The following is a 22759-nucleotide window of genomic DNA, read 5'->3' as shown; positions in this document are numbered from 1 at the left end:
GATCACCCCAAAATCCTCGCCCTCAGCAGTGACACCAGTGATGCCTCGCTGAGCCCTGGGAGCTGGATCCCCAATCCCAAGTCCTCATGGCTCTGGTATAGGACCTCTGTCTCCAGTTAGTTATAGCATTTTATTGCTTTTTTTTTTTTTTAAGGGGAAAGGGGGGGGGTTCCATTTCACAATACAGTGTTCCATTCTGTCTTTATTGGATTTAATTTTAGCTGGCTCTGCTGCAGCCAGCCAGGTATAAATGTGCAAATACTTCCTTTGGATAGCTACCATTAACTATAACAAAAAGTATTATTCTCAAAATCTTCTTGATACATAATATCCACTAGTTCTGTCCCCACCATGGAGAAAGGAATTTTGTCAGTCTGTCATTTGCATTTAAGGAGACACTTTGACAATTAAATGACTATCAACACAGCACTTTATATAAATCTACACTGTTCAGCTGGTTTATATAACTCCTGTTAAGTGCATTAATCTTGCATCCTCATGCAGCCTAATATGTTTTTGTTAGGATAAGGATATTACGTATCAAAAAGATTTTTGAGCATAATGCTTTTTGTTATCGTTGACGGTAGCTGTCCAAAGGAAGTGTTTACACATTTATACCTGAAGGTCCAGTTGAGTGCTGGATTAGTGCGAGCTGATTTATGCTCTCCTGGGGAGACCAATGGACCCTGCTGTTGCTTTTGGATCTGACATCAGCGTTTGACATGGTCGACCGATCCAATGACCCACCACCTCACCTAAGTAAGGATATGGAGGACTGCTTTACAGTGGCTTTCCTCCTTATTACTATTTGCTAAAAGCAGCAAATAAGTTCCACTGAGAATATAGAGTGAAGAATTTTGGATGGTCATGAGCTGCTTCGGAGGAGATGAGATGAGACAAGAGTGCGGAACAACCTTCTGGGATGGGGAGAAATAAATTCCCTGTTGTCCTTTTACAGGCATCCAGCCTTATATAGGGAAGATAACAGCAAGTGGGAGTGGCATTCAAATAACAAAAGTCCAATTAATAGGCAATCTGCAGCTCCAAACAACTGTAGATAGTGCTAAAAAGGTGTGGATGATGATGCAAAGGAGGAACAGCACTTCAGGCCCCATCATCTTAAAAGGAACCTGAAGTTCTGGGAGTGGGAGACCTGAACACACCCGAGGCTGTCTAAACTCTGTGTAGCCTGCTAGACTCCCTGGAAAGCTTAGAAGGCAATGCAAGCCAGGAGTTGCTTTTACCTAACATCAAACAACTAGAAGGAACCATGTAAATTCTAGCCAATGTAACAGGGCTCGTAACATTCTAGTTCCCCTGGCGACTCATTAGATGATCTAGTGCAGGAATGGCACAACCAGCGCTTTGAGGCCACTGAAGAAACCACCCCCAGCATTCTCTTCTTTCTTGTATCTAATTAGCCCCATAGTACACCCTGGAGCTGTGGAGGATGAACTGAGACAGCTAGAGTTAGAGTGGCTGCGTGCTCGTGATGAAGCCATGAGAACATCTTTTAGGTCATTTATGAAAACTCCCTGGCATCTCATTGGATGAGCCAGTGGAGGACTGGCACAAACAGCTCTCCAAGGCTCTTGATGAAATTGCCCCAAATGCCCTCTTTGTTCTTGTACCAAATTAGCCCCATGGGAAACTTTGGAGCTACGAAGGATGAAGTGAGAACTGAGACAGCTAGAGTGTGGGTGGCAGTGTGCTCATGACAAAGCCACAAGAACATCTTATAGGTAGTTTATGAATGCTTACGAAGTGGCAGCGAAGGTCACTAGAATTCTATGCTGCCTTCACTGAGTCTGCAAGCTCTCACCTGGCCCAATTATTTAGATTCTAGAACAATTCAGTCTCTAGCTAATTTGCCACAAAGAAGCAAAATGACAAGGAATTGGCCATCAGCTGTGAGGTGTTTGCGAGCTATTTTGTAGACAAAGTCTCATCGCTCCACCAGGACTTCCTGGCCACAGTTAATACAGTAAGAGAGCCAATATGGTGTAGTGGTTAAGTGTGCATACTCTTATCTGAAGAAGATGAAGAAGATGATATTGGATTTATATCCCGCACTCCACTCCGAAGAGTCTCAGAGCAGCTCACAATCTCCTTTACCTTCCTCCCCCACAACAGACACCCTGTGAGGTGGGTGGGGCTGAGAGGGCTCTCACAGCAGCTGCCCTTTCAAGGACAACCTCTGCCAGAGCTATGGCTGACCCAAGGCCATGCTAGCAGGTGCAAGTGGAGGAGTGGGGAATCAAACCCGGTTCTCCCAGATAAGAGTCCGCACACTTAACCACTACACCAAACCGGCTCTCCTGGGAGAACTGGGTTTGATTCCCCACTCCTCCACTTGCAGCTGCTGGAATGGCCTTGGGTCAGCCATAGCTCTCACAGAGGTTGTTCTTGATACCCACCTCACAGGGTACCTCTTGCGGGGGAAGAAGATAAAGGAGATTGTAAGCCACTCTGAGACTCTGATGCAGAGAGAAGGGTGGGATATAAATCTATGGTCTTCTTCTTCTAAGGGAAGTGGAAGCCCCTTGTCTATCTTCAGGTCTGGTTTTGGACTATTTCAGGGATGAAGTGGACAAAGATCCTGGTAGCTGTGAGCCCCCCCAGGTACCCCCTTGACCCCCATGACCGGTCAAAACTTGCGGAGATGGTGTTCAGACTCTCCTGGGAGATATTATCAACTTATCCCTGTCTTCTGGGATATTCTCAGGGGGAAAATCCATCATTGGACGCTGCAGTCCTTGCCAAGTACCACTCGGTTTTGAATCTCTCATTTCTGCCTAAGGTAATGGTGATAGAGTAGTTCCAGGTCTTCTTGGATGATGCCTCCACCCTGGATCCATTCCAGTTTGGCTTCCACCCTGGCCATGGGAGGAGACCACATTGTAGGGATATCAAACTCATTTGTTATGAAGGCTGGATCTGACATAAACGTCACTCTGTCGGGCCAGGTCCAAATTTTGAGTAGTGGTCAATGAGGGGAGCTTCAGATACAGAATTCTTCAGTCTAGATTTATGCTCCAGCACACATGCCTTTACCATTCACATGGTACTCCTGACATACATATGGGTCGGTGAACATGGGCAGATCACGGCATAAATAGACCTTTCGGTAGAACATGTAGTATGACGTTGTAAAACAATTTTAGTGCCTGTTTGGGGATGAGTAAAAGTTGTAATTTGTAAACAAAACTGAAAGGCTAGGCAGGATCCACATTTGTAATTTCCTGGCAACACATCAATGTTCCTATTGTTTCTGATTAGGTCCGAGTGTACCAGAACATCCCTGAGGTTTTTAGTCCACTTGTAACCTATTACAGGTGGTTCTTTACAACCCAGAACGTCTTCCATCAAGTACCAATGTCTCTTGATGATTTGACATACCTCATTGGCTATTGGAGAAAAAAAAAAGCCCATGTAATGCTTTTAGAACTTTCCCATTTGGCCTTATACTGTAAAAGTTCTTCCCTTTGTATGTTATCAGCCCTGGATTTGGCTGCATGAATTATGCGTCCAGGGTGCCCCCTCCGTCTAAAGTGTTGCATTAAAGTGGCACTGTCTCTTTTAAAGTCCTCCCCACGAGTAGAGTTTCGCTGAAGTCTGAGAAAGTGACTAAATGGTAAATTGTTCTGGAGATGAACTGGATGATGGGATTGAAAATGAGGGAAAGTATTTTTGTCAGTAGGTTTTTTAAAATTTCTGACTGCTAACCTACTGTCAGTGGTTCTGAACACAATAGTGTCAAGAAAAGTGATGGAATTCCTGTACCATTCATGGGAGAACATAATAGAATGATGCATCTGGTTAAGCCACAATGTCCATTCCTCTATGGTTTCCTCTTTTTCATATATAGTTATCACATCATCAATGAAACATTTACAAAAAGATACCCTGTTAAAGAACGGATTAACAATCCGATTGCAGTTTACTCATTTTCTAATGATGCCATGAATAGGCATGCCACGTTGGGAGCAAATGCACTCTCCATCGAGACCCCTCTGATTTGCTGGTAGAATTCCTCCCCAAACAGAAAATAAGTTTTTTTCAAATCAAAGGGGTCTCGATGAGGAGTACATTTGCTCCCAGTGTGGCATGCCCCACTGGAATGGACATTGTGACTAGTGGACTGCAGCAGGAGCTGGGGACACAGAAAAGTTCCGTTCTCCTGATGGAATTTTAGCAGACTTCTGTTAGTAGATTTAACCTGGATCCAACTCTGTATATCTGGAACTACAATTCCTTTTATTAAAAAGAAAATGCTTTTATAGAGAGTTATACTTACTGATAATGAACCCAGGATGGTCCAAGGGTTTTCTTAAATTGAGTGAGTCCAACAATGTCAATATAAATAAGTTCTACAACTTTATCACCTTGTGTTGGGCAGCCCGATCGGTTACCAACAACCTTCTTCATAATCCTAGGCAAAAGAAAAAGAAGGAAAAATTAAAACTCCTACACTGACATGTAAGATTTTAAAATTTGGGCTTGTCATTGTATTTGTGGGGAAAAGAAGCTAGAGAAGATCAGGATTTTTTTCCTGCAGAAAATGCAAAATTCTTAAAGGACAGCCTCTTTTCTTTGGATAGCTGCCAAAATTAGCATTATATTTAGCATTATATAGCAAACTAGTTTATTTAGTTTAAGGTATTAGCTAGAGAGCCTTCTTCACATTCATAAAGACTCTTATTTGTTTCTTACATTCTTGATTATTTGTTGGTAGCTAGCTGTTTTTATTTCCTAGACTCTGCTGTCATTACCTTGGAGTACCCTTTTTGGCGGTATTAGACTACATAATTACTTACTCATTGTATCACACATTTAAATTTATGGTTTTAGATTACACTGTTTATATAAAACCATCATTGTTTAAATCTATTATCATTAACTGGCATACACTGCCTCAGAAGCAGCACTGATGAAATATGGCTCTTATTATTCATTCATACATATTTCTCAGATTGATTATATGTACTTCTTGTACCTTGCCTATACACTAAATTGTTGTCTAAATATCCAATATAGCAAGAAAAATCCTTACAATAGATATTTCTAGCCCATGAGTTGTATACCTCAGACCTAAATTACCTTACCATCTCCATGCTTGGATGATACCATAAGATGATACCATACCCAAGTGTATGGAGGAAGAGGGAGGGAGGGAGAATGCCTATAATATATATCAAGCTTTTCTGCTGCATTTCACTAAGTTGGAAAAACTGGCGAAAATCAGTCCAGGAAATCTGAATCGTTAGCTCCTTCCCCAAATTAAACTGGTGAGAACAATTGATATGAGAACCATAATTAATAGCACTCTAGAAAAAAGAAGGTACTGTTTTATATACACACTAAAACTTCTCCTTTTCACCATAATTTACAGCTGAAGGACAGTATGATACTTCCAATGACTGGATTTATTTATTTAAAAGTAAATAACAAAGGTAATGTACAGGCAGAAAAATCAGTACATGCAATATTGCCATGTAAAACCTAGTTAGGATTCACAGCAGGCTAAAAAGAGGTAGAGATACAGTCTTACACTAAACCCACAAACATTCTTTCCACAGGCCGATCAAATATTTTAGGACTGATACCTATGCTTAATTCTTCCAACACATGTCCTTCAAAAATTTCCATTGAGGGCTTTATGCAGGGCTTTTTTTTTAGCAGGAACGCAGTTTCGGCTGGCTTGGTGTCAGAAGGTGTGGCCTAATGCGCAAATGAGCATGCTGGGCTTTTTCTACAAAAAAGCCCTGTGTGAAACAATGGTGATGAACATATGAAGCTGCCTTATACTGAATCAGACCTTTGGTCCATCAAAGTCAGTATTGTCTTCTCAGACTGGCAGCGGCTCTCCAGGGACTCAAGCTGAGGGTTTTTCACACCTATTTTGCCTGGACCCTTTTTTGGAGATGCCAGGGATTGAACCTGGGACCTTCTGCTTCCCAAGCAGATGCTCTACCACTGAGCCACTGTCCCTCCCCTGATGTCAGGGGGTGTGGCCTAATATGCAAATGAGTTTCTGCTAGGCTTTTTCTACATAAAAAGCCCTGGCTGTATGCATCTCCCCCACCCCATCTAGCTGTTACACACTGTATTTAACAGTCTCTTCAATCTGCAGTAAGGCACAATAGAATAAAGTTTGTCATGCTCATTGAGTTAAGATGCCATTCAGTTTAATGATTCTTTGAAGCTTTGTAGTTTTCATCTTTCCTCAGCTTCCATATACCCACTATGGAATATCTTTTCTATTAAAAAAGAACACAAAACATACTGCAGCTAAAGCTGTCATTCTCAACACGATTGAAATGCCAATGTAAAAACCTCAAATGATTTCTTTAGGATATGGTTGGGAAGAACAAGATTCTCAAATAATGGATCAAAATCCAAAGCACATCTAAAGGAATTAATATCAAATACAAATTAGTTGCAGCCAATTAAAAGTTATTCATCGTGTCTTCTTATTGGAAAATAAAGTGGGAATGAATAACATTTATCTTGTCACAGATGTTTAACACACTTGTAAAGGCAGAGAATAAGATGCTTAGTTTGAATTCTCCAGTGTTCATTTATCAAGCCTCAGGAGAAAGAAGTCACAATAAAATATATATTATCCTTTTTATGGTGCATATATTTAGCTCATGAGAATAATCTCCTTATCATCCATTTAATGAATTATCACTTTCATTTTCTTCTTCACAAAATTATAGACTGTACAATAGGGACTTCAAGACTTTATGGTTAGAGGAGGATTTTTTTTTTGTTTGCTTGTTTTAAAATGGAAAATAATCTCCTTACTCCTTGAGCTCTGCCAGTGAAGCTGAAATCCTAATGTCATGGCCCAGTAAATAGAGAGATGTAATTAAATCACTCCACTGGACTAATTCACCAAGTGGGCCCCCACTAAAGGCATTCTCTGCTATCTTGAATCCAGATTCTTTTGTCAGAAGTCCCAGATGAACAAGGACCTGAAAAAGAAACCCCAGTACAGTTAGTGTTTGTATTACACACACACACACACATACATTGGATGCCTGTTGGGACACACTGTGTATCCACATCAGATTTTCCTACAAAACTAGCCAGAAAAGTACTTTTACATAACTATTTCTGCTAGGGCTTTAATACTGACAAACAACAACAAAATCAGCATTTGTTCCTAAGTCATAACTTCTATTTTCTGTAATAATTTTTGGTAACAAGTCTTTCACTGAATACTTTAAGATCTGACAGGCATCTGAAAATTTCATCAGATTACATCTTTACTATGAAAAAATTGCATTTAGCTCCTAACTACTATACTCCTGAAGGAGATCTTTTATTATCTGAAGACTACTGCTTTTCTGTGTATATTCAAGTAGAACGTTTTCTGATTTTAAGCACAGCTACATTAGTTGCATTTCGATGTGGTGAAGCCTATTGCAGTCAAATTCTCTCTCATTACATCACCACATCACTTTTGGGGCACTATAGTTTCCCCCCAGGGACTGTTAAAACTTTGCTTACACCCTATGTAGAGGTTGTAAAAATGGTTTCACAGACTGGTGCTTCCATTTGGAGTGTTGTAATGTTTGAAATCCACTTACCGTTTAGATACCTGACAATATAGAGACTCTCCAGGCCAGCACATACCCAGGTAACCAAAGCCATTTATGTGCCAGTCTCAATTCTTTCCTCACATTCCTGGTGACTTTCATCCACACCAGTGTTCCCTCTAAGCTGAGTTAGTGTGAGCTAGCTCACAGGGTTTTTTTTTTCCTTGAAATGGGGTCCATACTTTTGTTTTTTTGTTTAAACTTGAAATTTTTATTGTTTTCATAAAATCAAAAGTAACATATAAACGATTCAACATAAAATAATACTTAAATCAGTACAGAAAGAAAAGTCCACAATCCTCTTATAACATTAATATAAAACAAAGTCTAGATTTTTTTGGTATTTTACATTTTTGTGAGATAGTATTGTTGATATAATAAAAAAAAACCCCATTTTTATGAACTTGACGGCCATGTTAGGATTTTCACCGAGCAACAACTGAGAGGCTATTCTATCTTGGATTACAATGTCCCATATTTTGTCTCCAGCTCACGCATTTTCGTCTTAGCCCAGGAAAGATGGTCCCAGAGCAAACTAATTATCAAGCATCTTGTTTCTTTATTGGTATGCCTAAACTGTTATTCTAATGTTATTCTAATGCATTTCAAGAGAAATGCAGGGAACAGAACAAGGCTCTGTATCTGACTTTTGTCGACCTTACCAAAGCTTTTGATACCGTTAGCAGGAAAGGCCTGTGGCAAATCTTGGAACGTTTAGGATGTCCCCCAAGGTTCCTCAGCATGATCATCCAGCTACACGAAGACCAACGAGGCCAAGTCAGACACTGCAACGACCTCTCGGAGCCCTTCCCAATAGGCACAGGTGTAAAGCAAGGCTGCGTTCTCGCGCCAACTCTCTTTACGATCTTCTTTAGCATGATGCTTCAAAGAGCCGCAGTAGATCTAGATGATGACGATGGTGTCTACATCCGCTATCTGATGGCAGCCTGTTCAACCTGAGGCGACTAAAGGCCCACTCCAAGACAATGGAAAAACTCATCCGAGAGCTACTGTTTGCTGATGATGCTGCACTCGTCTCCCACTCGGTATCAGCTCTGCAGCATATGACGTCCTGTTTTGCAGAGGCTGCCAAGGTATTCGGCCTAGAAGTTAGTCTGAAGAAGACAGAAGTTCTCCACCAGCCTGCACCCCAGGAAGATTATCACCCTCCCTGCATCACTGTGGGTGAATCAGTTCTGAAGACAGTCCAGCAGTTCAGCTACCTGGGGTGCATCATCTCCTCAGATGCTAAGATCAACAAGGAGATTGACAACAGGCTGGCAAAGGCAAACCGTGCATTTGGCTGACTGCACAAAAGAGTGTGGAGCAACAAGCATCTGAAAAAGGGCACAAAGATCAATGTTTACAAAGCGGTTGTGATGACAACCCTCATCTACGGCTCAGAATCGTGGGTTTTATACCGTCATCACCTGCAACTCCTCGAGCGCTTCCATCAGCGCTGCCTTCGCACCATCCTCAACATCCACTGGAGTGACTTTGTGACCAACACTGAAGTTCTCAAGCGGGCGGAGGTTACAAGCATCGAGGCACTGCTGTTGAAGACGCAGCTGCGCTGGGCAGGACATATTTCTAGGATGGAAAACCACCGCCTTCCCAAGATTGCCCTGTATGGCGAACTCTCCACCGGCCATCGAAATAGAGGGGCACCAAAGAAGAGGTACAAGGACTCCTTGAAGAAATCCCTTGGCACCTGTCACATCAACCATCACCAGTGGTCTGACCTAGCCTCAGATCGCAAAGCATGGAGGCACACCATCCATCAGGCTGTCTCTTCTTTTGAGAACGCACGCATAGTTGATCTTGAGGACAAAAGGCGATTGAGGAAGAATCGCACTGCTACAGCACCAACCCTAAATCAGACTTTTCCCTGCAGCCACTGTGGCCGGACCTGCCTGTCCCGCATTGGTCTTGTCAGCCACCAGCGAGCCTGCAGCAGAAGTGGACTGTTGCACCCTTCTTAAATCTTCGTTCGCGAAGCCAAGCCGAGAGAGATTCTAATGTGCTGCACATCAAAGCCATGTAACTTCTTCCTTAGTTCTCACTAGTAGCAAATGCAGGAATGTCCTCTTTGAAGATAAGGCCTCTGGGGATACTTTCCCAGGCTCAGACCTGGACCCAGGATGTTGCTAAACTGCAGTAATAGATAAAGTAGTAAGCCTGTAAATTTCACACGCCTGAGTAGGAATTCCTAAGATACCTTTGAAGTGCCCCCTTAAAGTTAGTATTCTAGAGTTACACTATATCACTTCCAATCTGGTGCCTACCCGAGCACAATGGATTATCAATAAACCAACACTTTGTTTCAAAATCAATGACTGGTTATTTTGAGATCTGATGCTTAACATTTTGGAAGTGATCTCTTAAAAGTTCAACTGACCTGGCAACTTTCAAGTCAAATGGCAGAAGGAGCTCCAGCTAACAGTGAATCGATCAATCCGCTGGAGAGAATAGAGATGCGGACTCCCCCCCTTGGCACATCATGGAGGCGAGTCGCGGGGCACGGGTCCCCTCTACACGTGCAGCAACTGTTCATCACTCCACAAAAGTGGGAACCGCGAACCTCCACTACCCTAATGGACGAAGCTCCGGCTTGCCGGGAAGTCATCTTAATGAGACCGTCCCACGGAGAACGTGGTCGTGGAGCACCAGGGGGAGACTGGGAGGGTTGCCCTCTGGAGGAAGGAGATGGACGTAAAGAACCCCAGCCTGAGGACGGCGGCGGAGCACCGCCAGGCTCCGACTCCGAAGGGGAGGGTGGAGGTAAAGGTCCGGGGGAGCCAAACATCCTGGAAACGGTGAGAGAGGAGATGATAACCACGGTGAGAGAGCTGAGGGACGAGATCCAAGCCAACGCCGGGTTCATGGCCCAAGAAATGCGGAGGCAGATCTATTGTCTACTGAGACCAGATCCGAGGGGAATACCAGGGATCCCAGGGGGGCCGCCACCGGTGGCACCACCTGCCCCACTGGTGGTACAGTCAGCTCCTCCCATGGAGCAACCCCAAGCTCCGAGGGCTCCAGTGCCCCCGGTCCCAGCACCCCAGCCGGTGATACAGGGTCCCTGCGACTGTGTGAGGGGGAGGGACCTGGATGCTACCTTTGATGGCGTCCCCAAAGAAGTGGAATACTTCTCAATTCAAGCCAATAGCTACATGCACTATTGGGGGAATATGTTCCCAGACAAATTCAGCCGGGTGGACTACCTGGGGTCCAAGTTAAAAGGAGCGGCCAGAAGGTGGTACGTGAGTCTGTACGAGATGAGAGGCCCTGAGCTGGACACCGTGGCCGGGTTCCTGCGAGCCCTGCTCACTCAATATGAAGACCCCCTGCAAGAAACTAGGGCCCTCACAGCGCTGCGGGAGATGCAGCAGGGGTCGAAGTCGGTGCATGAATATGCGGCTGAGTTCTGAGTCAACTCAGCTAAGGTTCGGGGCTGTAATGAGCTGATGAAGATAGAACAGTTCCAGAGGGGCCTGAATGCAAGCTTGCTGGATCGGGCCCTGCAGCAGGCGCGCCCTACCATGCTGGTAGGGTGGGTGCAGCTGGCAGGGGAAGTAGAAACTAATATGAAAAGAGTGGTCCTACAACGCCAACTGCAGCAAGGGAGTAAGGGGGGACGTAAGTCTCGGTCAGGAGCGAAGCCAGAGGGGAAGAAGGGCCCACAGACGGGGGGAGCTACCAAAACTCCACCCTTTCGCAAGTGCTATCGATGTGGGGACCCAAACCACCTGGTGGCAGACTGTACAGAGAAACCTCGAGGCTCCCCCTTACTCTGAAGCCTCCAGCCGTGACGCCGAGGAGAACATCGACTCGCACCAAAGAATCTGCGAGGGGAAGCACTGCTGCCTCTGCCATTCCCGAGGAGGAGACCATCTTCCTGGACGAGCTAAGCGAAATGTCCTGGGAAATGGAGCCGGCGGGAAACGAGGATGATCTGCACTGAAGGGTGCCAAGCAGCAGATCATGGATCTAACGGCACCACTGAGGGTGAGAATAACTGGGTCTTTATTTTTTGTCCCATTGACTTTACTAAATCCAAGGCTCAAGAGGTTTATACATGCACGAGCCCTAATTGGCTCGGGCTTTATGAGGGAAATAATTACCCCCAAATTGGTGGACACCCTCGGACTCATGCGAAGCACACTGCCCCACCCCATCCAATTTGAGCAGATGGATGGGACCGTGATGAGGGGCGAACCATGCGTGGAGCAAACCCAGATGGTGCCGGTGGGCATAGAGGACCACTGGGACACGGAGCTATTTGTAATTGCCCCATCGGCTTCATTCGATATAGTCTTAGGTGTGGGCTGGTTAGCCAAACACTAACCGGACATTAAGTGAGGGGATCAGACTATTGACTTTACAGACAGTAAGTGCAAATGCCACCAGTGGGTCCAAGCGTGGGGACCCGAACACCCCCCAGAAATGAGAGGATGTGTGCGGCTGTGGATGAGGTCCGGGCTATTCCCAAAGAATACAGAGACTTGAAAAAAGTATTCAGTGAGGAGGAAGCTAATGAATTTCCGCCTCATAGAAGCACGGATTGTGCTATTGAGCTCATTCCTGGGCAAGAACTACCCAAGGCGAAACTATACTCTATGGGGTGGGCAGAAAAGGCGGAACTGAGAAAGTTCATAGAGAAAAACCTCAAAAGGGGTTTCATCCGCCCCGCAACAGCCCCACATGCCGCGCCGGTACTCTTCCGGAAAAAGGAGGACGGGAGTCTTAGATTTTGTATGGACTTTCGAAGGATAAATGGGATTTCAACCTCCAATGCCTATTCCATCCCCCTGATCCGAGATTTATTAAGTATGGTCTCAGAAGGGACAATATTTACTAAACTGGATTTGAGAGACACGTACTTTAGGGTGCGTATTAAGAAGAGGGATGAGTGGAAAACAGCTTTTAACACTCCAATGGGCCAGTTTGAGTACTTGGTGATGCCATTTGGGTTACTAAGAGCGCCTGGGTGTTTATGAACTTCATCAATGGTCTTGAGAGAGTACTTATATCAAGGGGTGGTGGTGTACCTAGATGACATAATTATTTATTCGAATGATATGGAATCACACGTGAACCTAGAAATAAAAGTACTTTCCACTTTGTATGAACATAAACTATATGCCAAGCTGTCTAAATGTGAGTTCCACAAAACAGAGTTGGACTATTTGGGATTTAGAGGGTCCGGGAAGGGGCTAGCCATGGATCCAGCCAAAATACAAGCAGTATTAGACTGGGAACCCCCGAGGACATGTAGACAGTTATAATCATTTATTGGATTCGCTAATTTTTCTCGGACCTTCATTAAGGGGTTCGCCCAAGTCATGCTGCCCCTGACGGATCTCTTAAAGACCAAGGGGAAAGATCCAGAGGGGAAAAAAAATGGGAGCTGAGTTAAAATGGACTCCCACATGTCAGCAAGCATTCGATAAGCTAAAAAGGCTGTTTACGAGTGAACTGGTATTGAGCCACCCCGATAAACTCCGGCCCTTTGTGGTACAATGCGATGCTTCTGACGTGGCCGTAGGAGCAATACTCATGCAGGCGGACGAGGAGGGGAGACTGCGCCCCTGCGCTTACATTTCTAAAAAATTCTCTCAAGAGCAGCACAATTGGTCCGTGTGGGACAAAGAGGCATTTGCAGTGACTTTTGCTTTAAAGACAGGGCGGTCCTGGCTAGAGGGAGAGAGAGTGCCGTTTGAGATTTGGACTGGTCGCAAAAAACTTGGAAGTGTTAACGGGGCGCCAAAAACTAACCGAGAAACAGATTCAGTGGGCGGGATTTTTTGCCAAATTCGACTTCACTCTCAAATGCATTCCTGGCTCGAAAAACTTTTTGGCAGACGCCCTGTCTAGGCTGCCCCAACATGATAGCCAGAGGGAGGAGGTGATACTCTATAATACCCCCCAGCCACATAACTGAAGTAGTTACCACTCGCTCCGGAAAGAAAAGAGAACCGATAGAACCCTGGGGGGGGGGGGGTAATCAATTGATAGAGGCGGTTGAATTGGAAGGGGCAGAAAAACCAGAGGGAATAAGTAAAGGACAGGGTGGTTTCTGGTACCATGAGGGGAAACTCTATGTACCTAAAAGCCTCAGAAGAGAAGTACTACAATATTGCCATAATAGCAAACTTTTGGGTACGTGAAAACCCTGCATTTGGTTAATAGGCAATTCTGGTGGCCACAGATGAAAAAGGACATTTCTGAGTACGTCTCCACCTGCCCGGTATGCATCACGGCCAAAAGAAGGGGGGAGGAAACCTCCCGGACTATTACAACCAACCACAACCGCGGAACGCCCCTGGTCCATTGTGTCCATGGACTTTATTGTGGAATTACCCATATCCCAAGGGAAAACAGTGATCCTAGTGATTGTAGACACTTTTTCAAAATAGGCTCACTTTATCCCCTGTACGCAGAGATTGGCGTATTTATTTTTCCAGCACGTGGTCAAAGTACATTTATTCCCCGATAAGGTCATTAGTGACAGGGGCCCGCAATGCGTTGCCAACTTCTGGCAGAAGTTTTGCAAATTGACCAGGATGGAGCAGGGCTTAAGCTCCGCATACCATCCACAGACAGACAGCCAGACGGAAAGGATTAATGCGCTTCTAGAACAATATTTATGGTGCTACGTAAACCACCAGCAATCGAATGGGGTAGAACTGTTGCCTTTTGCCGAATATGGATACAACAACAGCATTCACAGTTCCACTAAAACTTCTCCCTTCAAGGTGGTGAATGGGTATGAAGGGAAGCCCTTTCCACTCCTGCCGGGGGGTAATACCAATCCAGCCCCTTCTTCATTTGAACAATGGTGGGGTTCGTTGGGAAAAGGGTGGAAAGTAATTCAAGAGAATCTAGAAATTGCCAAAGATGCGTATAAAAAACAGTATGATAAAAAAACATGCACTGGAATGCAATTTCAAAGTGGGAAAGACTGTTTTTCTGTCAACAAAGAACTTGCTGCTACTGCAAACCTTGGGAAAATTGGCATACAAATATTTGGGACCCTTTAAAATAAAAAGGGTAATAAATAAAGTGACTGTGGAATTAGAGTTGCCCAGACTGTTTAGTAAAATACATCGTTTTCCATTGCAGCCTTCTACAGCGAGATCCGGGGACTATAAGCTGGCATCCCAGCCCACCGGCGCCAGTCCGATTCAAGTGGATGGTCAGAGTCACCATGAGGTGCAAGAGATATTGGATGCTAAAATAAAAAGGGGCCTGCTTCATTTCTTAATACGATGGAAGCACTTCTCCTTGAGCTGTGATGAGTGGGTGGAAGCATCCAATGTCCGAGCGCCGATATTGGTGAAGAAATTTTACCTGCTGCACCCAGACAAACCCCGAGCGAAAGCTTAGGGGTGCAGTATGTCAAACATCTTGTTTCTTTATTGGTATGCCTATATTGTTAACTGTTATTCTAATGTGCTGCACATCAAAGCCATGTAACTTCTTCCTTAGTTCTCACTAGTAGCAAATGCAGGAATGTCCTCTTTGAAGATAAGGCCTCTGGGGATACTTTCCCAGGCTCAGACCTGGACCCAGGATGTTGCTAAACTGCAGTAATAGATAAAGTAGTAAGCGTGTGAATTTCACACGCCTGAGTAGGAATTCCTAAAATATCTTTGATGTGCCCCCTTAAAGTTAGTATTCTAGAGTTACACTGTATCACTTCCAATCTGGTGCCTACCCGAGCACAATGGATTATCAATAAACCAATACTTTGTTTCAAAATCAACGGCTGGTTAGCCAAATGGCTCGCTCACAAAGTTGAATGTTTAATCACAGCTTAGGGGGAACATTGGTCCACACAAGATTATAAACTTGCAGGCAGAGCTTGTCATTTGTAAAGCAACTATGGAAGACTTTGCATTTCAGTTTCCCACACACAACAACTGAAATGTGTACTTTCTGTTGCAGAGCAGAACTCACTTTTTTCCGTTTTCTCTTCTCCAGGCTTTGTTTTTCAGCTAGTGATTTGATTGCTTCTATCCAAGTATCAGCCATCCTTCTTATCCTCAGCATCATCCATCTAAATTCTTCATGTCTGGACATCATTTTGTAGAGTAAATCAAAATTGGTTCGAATTTCAGCCTTCAATTAAACAATGATTTAGAAGTCAGTGGAACTGTTCACTTCAGACCTTTCCCCCTCCATTAATAAATGTGTATATCTGTCTGTGTGCAGGTAATCTTATTTTGTTGAAATCAAATTACAAACAGGTTTTTAAAAATTAAAATCCAGGAAGCTGGAAAAGATATAGTAATTCCACAAATATCATTTCTGCGATAACTGTAACAAAGATCCCAAAGGTTTTTCACCACACTGTGATACCGCACTGTATACATCTGAAGTTATGTTTCAAGTGGATTTTAATTGGCAAGCTAACAGGAGATAACCAGACTATGCTTAAAGGCTTTTTAAATGAGTTATATCAGATGAGGAAGGACCAATGATGTATAATGTGCTTGACTTTGAGACAAATTAGATTTAATGGGGGCATCTACAGGGAATCTACATATCCCCCCTGTTCATGTGTAAAACTTGGCATGGACAGGTGGGATGAGCCCCCCCCCTTCAAACAATAACAGCAACATACAGGTAAGGGGAGCTTAACTCTGCCACTTCTTTACCTTGCTGCACTATTTCCAGACTTTTTCTCCCAGTCTGTTTCCAATATTGGAAGTAGTTGGGCTGGAAGAATAATGCTTAAAGTAACACAACAGTTAGGTGAGCTGGGAGCAAAAGCAGGACTCAGTGTCCCTCATCAGTACGCCCCCCCCCAACTACATCTATAAATCCATGGATAATCATAGTAGACAAAACTGCCATACATAAAGTGAAGCACACATCCAAGCCTTTGCTGAAATGGGTTTCAAAATTTCAAAGGCTACTTTGAGTATATATTCCAAATACTTATTCCCAAAAATACCAAAAAAGGGACAGACTGGATATTAAACTCAAATTACCAATAATCAAGGTCCACCATTTAGTGTTTTGAAGTTTCTAAAGTATTTCTGCCCTGACCTGGATCACACAGGCTAGCCTGATCACATCAAATTCTGGAAACTAAACAGGGATGTCCGTGGTTAGTACTTGGATGGAAGACTGTCAAGAAAGTCCAGGGCTGCTAGCTATTTATTTATTTAATAATTTATATCCCGCCCTTCCCACAAGTGGCTCAGGGCGGCTCACAACAAATAATTAGACATAATTTAAACTAGCAAATATTAATATTTAAAACATTCAAAAAATTAAAACCTAAAAACATTAAACAGTATAACAATATGTATAACAGAGCTACATGGTAAGCTACCTATCATTTCCCATATCAGTTAGATGTAGACTAGGTATAAGCTAGCCGGAAGAGGGTTGTCTTACAGGCCCTGCGGAACTGAATAAGGTCCCGCAGGGCCCTCACCTCCTCCGGCAGCTGGTTCAACCATGTAGGGGCCATAACAGAGAAGGCCCTGTGCCTAGTTGATTTTAGGCGGGCTTCTTTTGGCCCGGGGATAGCGAGAAGATTTTGAGTTCCCGACCTCAGTACTCTCTGGGGAACATGTGGGGAGAGACAGTCCTTCAGATAGGCAGGTCCCAGGCCATACAGGGCTTTAAAGGTAATAAACAGCACCTTGTACCGAACTCGGTATATTATTGGAATGCAGAGGTAGGCAATGGCAAACCACCTCTGTTCATCTCTTGCCTTGAAAATCCTACAATGTTGCCATGAATCAGCTGTGACATGACACTTTCCACCAAAGTATTTCTGGTTTTAAAAATCTCACCATTGTCTTTTGATCCATTTCTTCATTAGGATTTTTTGCTCTCCAAGGTAAACGAGGACACCAGTTTTCAACCTGCAAAAATAATGATCTTTTTACAAGGCATCTGGCTCAACTTCAATTGAATCAAGCAAACCAATTGTTAAACCATTTCCTTGATGCAGCTCTTCCCTACAGCAACCCCAACAGAATAGCAGGAGGAAAGCAGGTGACTAAACAAAACACCTTCTTTGTATAGAATGGTAAAACAGCATTAGAAATTCATTCTCAGGCCCTCTTTCAATAATCTTTTAATATCTGATGAGATCATTCCAACACCATAGAGCTCTGAAGCCCCCAAAGAGGGCTGGTATGATTTTTATATAAAGAAAGAATACTGGAATTCTCTGACTCAGTGGGATGACTGAACTACTATAAGCTTTAAAAAGGAAGGTTAATATCATACAGAGAGGACAAGAAATAAAAAATGTGAGATCAATAAATTGAGAAAACATCGCAAGAGTAACAGAATTCTTTCCATTGAAACCAGTGTTGAGCTTAGGGTTGCCAGCCCCAGGTGCCAGTTGGAGTTCCCTCACTTTTGGGGGGCTTTGATCTGCCACCAGTCATCTGGCTGGGAGGAGAAACCCCACCCACAAACAAGGGACATTGACCCTGGCACAATGATGTTACTTCCAGGTGACATCATTGTGTACGGAGACATCATGTGGTGATTATCTGGTATTTGGGCAAACTCTATGGCAAGGGTGTTAAACTCATTTGTTAGGTGGCTGGATCTGACATAAAGGAGACCATGTCGAGCCATGTTTGTCATAAAATGTAATGCCAGGTAGTAGAGAGCTAAACTTTAAAAACAACACAAACACAATAAAAGATTTTTTTAAAAAAAACTTTAAATAAAACATGCTTAAAACATCAGCACTCTTGCAATGTTTTGTTTATTTAACAGTCTCTGGTAACTGACACTTGCTCTGAATTATTGCATCTAAATGTCTATGCTGTAGGAATCTTGAGTGTGCTGTTCAGGTGTGTATCTGTAAGCTGCAAGCCTACTTTTGATTAAGTGTCATTCATTGCCTTACAGAAATCTCTGAGCCTAGGGCACAGAGTAAAACATGAAATGGCTTCTGTACATAAGCTGCTTCATGTGCAGGTCAAGAACATAAGAAGGCATCCTGACACAGACTGAGGGCTATGTGTTTATCTACAAAACTACAGTCTTCCCAGAGAAATAACCAGGCCTCGGATTCAGCGGGAGCTCAGAGGAGCGCAGCTCCTGAACCTTTCTGAGAGTTCCACCTCCTCCTTCCGACCTTATTTATTTATTTCTGTAGATTTATAGGCAGCTCTTTCCCATAATGCGCTCAGGGCAGCTTCCAACATAATAAAACAATCAAAACAGTTTAAGAACGATTAAAACAGTTAAAACAAGTTTAGAGGTAAAATAATTAAGCCACAATTTACATTAGTTAAGGTGGCATAGATGGTATGGACAGATCGATTAGGCATACTTGTCCCAACCTAGATGTTGAAATCTCGGCTATATCGATTTTAAGGAATCAGTGCAATCAGTGCAGGGGGGCCCATTTAAACGATAGGACGTCTGTCTGCCTCAGTTATAGGCCCGGTGGAACAGCTCCGTCTTACAGGCCCTCCGGAACAGCAACAAATCCTGGAGGGCCCGAAACTCCACAGGGAGCTGATTCCACCAGGTTGGGGCCAGGGCCGAAAAAGCCCTGGCCCTGGTTGAGGCAAGCCGGACGTCCTTTGGGCCAGGGATGGTCAGAAGATGTTGGCTGGCTGATCGTAATGACCTCTGGGGCTCATATAGGGAGAGATGGTCCCACAGGTATGCTGGTCCCAGGCCGTGCAAGGCTTTGAATGTCAGTACTAAAACCTTAAAGCAGATCTGGTACTCGATTGGTAGCCAGTGCAAACTGCACAGCATCGGCCGACTGCTCACCTGTACAGGCAATTCAGACAGCAATCATGCTGCCGCATTCTGCACCAGCTGGAGCTTCCGGATCAGCCTCAAGGGCAAGCCTGCGTAGAGCGTGTTACAGTAGTCTAGCCTGGAAGTGACTGTTGCATGGATTACTGTAGCAAAGTCCCAAGGGGCCAGATAGGGTGCTAGTTGTTTGGCCTGCTGAAGATGGTAAAAGGCAGATAATGCAACAGCTGTGACCTGGGCCTCCATAGAAAGGGTGGCATCCAGTATCACACCCAAGCTCCTCACCTTCTGGGTTGGCACAAGAGATGCGCCATCCAGAGAGGGGAGCCGGATGCCTGATCTTAGCGCCCCCCCCCCCCCAATCCAAGTACAGAACCTCCATCTTAGTTGGATTAAGCTTCAGCCGGCTCAGCTGCAGCCAACCAGTCACTGCTTCCAGCACCCTGGATAGATGGTCTGGGGCAGAGTCTGGGTGGCCATCCATCAACAGATAGAGCTGGTGTCATCTGCATACTGGTGACAACCCAGCCCAAAACCTCTGGCAATCTGGGCAAGAGGGCACATATAGGGGTGCGTTGGGTGCCCGGTACACAATCCAGATAGCCAAACTCTCCTCTGTTTCCCGTATCAGACCGACACATTCAATGTTTGGGGCAGGAAGTGCCCTGAAAGAGAAAGACTCATGAATGAGCACAACCTCCCCCCCCCCCCAGCCGGTAGTTCGCGACTGGTGGAGGACTGAGAACTAGGGGTGTGCATTTGGTTCAGTTGAACCGAATCAACCGCCGAATCACCCCTGATTCAGCTGTATACGGAATCAACCGCCGAATCACCCCTGATTCAGCTGTATACGGATGCCTTGCAAATGCATGCTTTGAAGGGCTTTTGTGTAGCTGATCCTCCAGCCATCAGCAACAATGTTGTTCTTTTGTCTGGCCAAAGAGCAGCGCTATTTTTTGAAACTGCTCTCTGTAGGGCCAGAGAACCTTTTTAGGGAGTCTGCCTGACTGGACTCCTCCACTGAGGAGAACCAGAGAGGATTGGTGAGAACCAGAGGGGATTGGTGAGAACCATAGAGGATTGTGAGGAACTCCAAAGGGATCTGTTGAGGCTGGGTGAGTGGGCGTCAACGTGGCAGATGCGGTTCAATGTGGCCAAGTGCAAAGTAATGCACATTGGGGCCAAGAATCCCAGCTACAAATACAAGTTGATGGGGTGTGAACTGGTAGAGACTGACCAAGAGAGAGATCTTGGGGTCGTGGTAGATAACTCACTGAAAATGTCAAGACAGTGTGCATTTGCAATTTAAAAAGGCCAATGCCATGCTGGGAATTATTAGGGAATTGAAAACAAATCAGCCAGTATCATAATGCCTCTGTATAAATCGATGGTGCGGTCTCATTTGGAGTACTGTGTGCAGTTCTGGTGGCCGCACCTCAAAAAGGATATTATAGCATTGGAGAAAGTCCAGAGAAGGGCAACTAGAATGATTAAAGGGCTGGGACACTTTCCCTGTGAAGAAAGGTTGAAACACTTGGGACTCTTTAGCTTGGAGAAACGTCGACTGCGGGGTGACATGATAGAAGTTACAAGATAATGCATGGGATGGAGAAAGTAGAGAAAGAAGTACTTTTCTCCTTTTCTCACAATACAAGAACTTGTGGGCATTCGATGAAATTGCTGAGCAGACAAGTTAAAATGGATAAAAGGAAGTACTTCTTCACCCAAAGGGTGATTAACATGTGGAATTCACTGCCACAGGAGGTGGTGGCGGCCACAAGTATAGCCACCTTCAAGAGGGGTTTAGATAAAAATATGGAGCAGAGGTCCATCAGTGGCTATTAGCCACAGTGTGTATGTATATGTATATTTTTTTTGGCCACTGTGTGACACAGAGTGGTTGGACTGATGGCCAATTGGCCTGCTCTAACATGGCTTCTCTTATGTTCTTATGTTCTTATTGCTGCTGTTTTGGTGTGTGTTGGTGTGTGAGAAAGATTGTGCTGTGCTGGCCCTTGGCCTCAGGCAGCTGCTGCTGCTCAGCCTTACCAGACTTGCCTGGAGTAGAGAAGACGTCTAAAAGGTAAGACAGTCTCGGGGTTCTTCTTTTTATTTTAGTTGGTAAAAGGACTTTTTAAGACTCAGTGTCCCTTTACTTGTCCAGATTTGGGTGGTGGGTACTAGCTTATTTGGGGTTAGGGGGTTCTGCAGGGGTGGGTTTTGTTTTTGTTTTTTGCCATTTTGCCCATATCTTACTTTAGTGAGAGGACTTTTAAAAGTGCAGTGTCCTTTTACTTTTCCTGATTTCGGTGGCTTGGATTTCTTGGGGTTAGGGTGAAGGGGTTTTTTTGGGGGGGAGGGGTTGGTAAAGTTCCTGTATTGTAAAAAGTTAAGTTTTTTACTGTTTTAAAAGGATTCTGTGTTTGATTTGTTGCTGCTGTGTTGTGCTGCTGTTGTTCCTTTTCTCTTCTGGTTCTGGTTCTTGGGGGGGGTGCTGTTTGGCCTAATTTTCATTGTTTAAAAGGCCACTTTTTTAACAGTTGAGTTTCTTGGCCTTCTCCTGTTGTCCCTTTTCCAGGTTCTGGTTTTGGGGGGCGGGGGAAGCTGGCACCTAGGTGAGAGACCCAGAACCAGCAGGCTTCTTGTCCTTGGCCAGCTCTTCCCATGTTGTTTGGGGCAGGGCTGGAGAGCTGGCATCTGTAGATTGTGTGTTCTGTAGCAGGGAAGCTGGCACCTGGGTGAGAGACCCAGAACCAGCAGGCTTGTTGTGCTTGGCCAGCTCTCCCCGTGTTGTTTGGGGCAGGGCTGGAGAGCTGGCATCTGTAGATTGTGTGTTCTGTGGCAGGGAAACTGGCACCTGGGTGAGAGACCCAGAACCAGCAGGCTAGTTGTGCTTGGCCAGCTCTCCCCGTGTTGTTTGGGGCAGGGCTGCAGAACTGACATCTGTAGATTGTGTGTTCTGTGGCAGGGAAGCTGGCACCTGGGTGAGAGACCCAGAACCAGCCGGTTTGTTGTGCTTGGCCAGCTCTCCTTGTGTTGTTTGGGGCAGGGCTGGAGAGCTGGCATCTGTAGATTGTGTGTTCTGTGGCAGGGAAGCTGGCACCTGGGTGAGAGACCCAGAATCAGCAGGCTTGCTGTGCTTGGCCAGCTCTCCTTGTGTTGTTTGGGGCAGGGCTGGAGAGCTGGCATCTGGGTTTGCTGCTCTGCAGACCTTGAGCAGATTGTGTTTTGTGTGGCAGTGACGTTGGCAACTGGGTTTATATTGGTTCCAGGCCTGCAGGGTTCATAGAGTAGATAGAGGGATGTAGTGCATTTGGATCCTATAGAGATTATCTGGTGTGAAGTTATGTTTGGCTTTGGGTGCCCCAGGAATTGGACCCCCTGGTCCA

The 22759-nt window shown here is 44.8% G+C and overlaps 1 protein-coding gene across 1 annotated transcript in view; it reads right to left on the bottom strand.

Annotated features, from left to right (window-relative positions):
• MGAT5 (alpha-1,6-mannosylglycoprotein 6-beta-N-acetylglucosaminyltransferase) overlaps positions 1-22759 on the bottom strand; it is a 480616-nt gene that overhangs the window by 183571 nt on the left and 274286 nt on the right. Inside the window, exons 6-9 of the mRNA XM_060256988.1 lie at positions 17423-17494; positions 15570-15731; positions 6811-6980; positions 4298-4432 (exon numbers count right to left, since the gene is read on the bottom strand). Of these exons, the coding sequence (XP_060112971.1) occupies positions 4298-4432; positions 6811-6980; positions 15570-15731; positions 17423-17494 (539 nt within the window). The remainder of the gene's footprint in view (positions 1-4297; positions 4433-6810; positions 6981-15569; positions 15732-17422; positions 17495-22759) is intronic.

This window comes from Heteronotia binoei, chromosome 16 (genome assembly GCF_032191835.1).
Source record: "Heteronotia binoei isolate CCM8104 ecotype False Entrance Well chromosome 16, APGP_CSIRO_Hbin_v1, whole genome shotgun sequence".
Classification (NCBI taxonomy): domain Eukaryota; kingdom Metazoa; phylum Chordata; class Lepidosauria; order Squamata; family Gekkonidae; genus Heteronotia; species Heteronotia binoei.
This window is presented reverse-complemented; position numbering and strand designations above follow the sequence as displayed.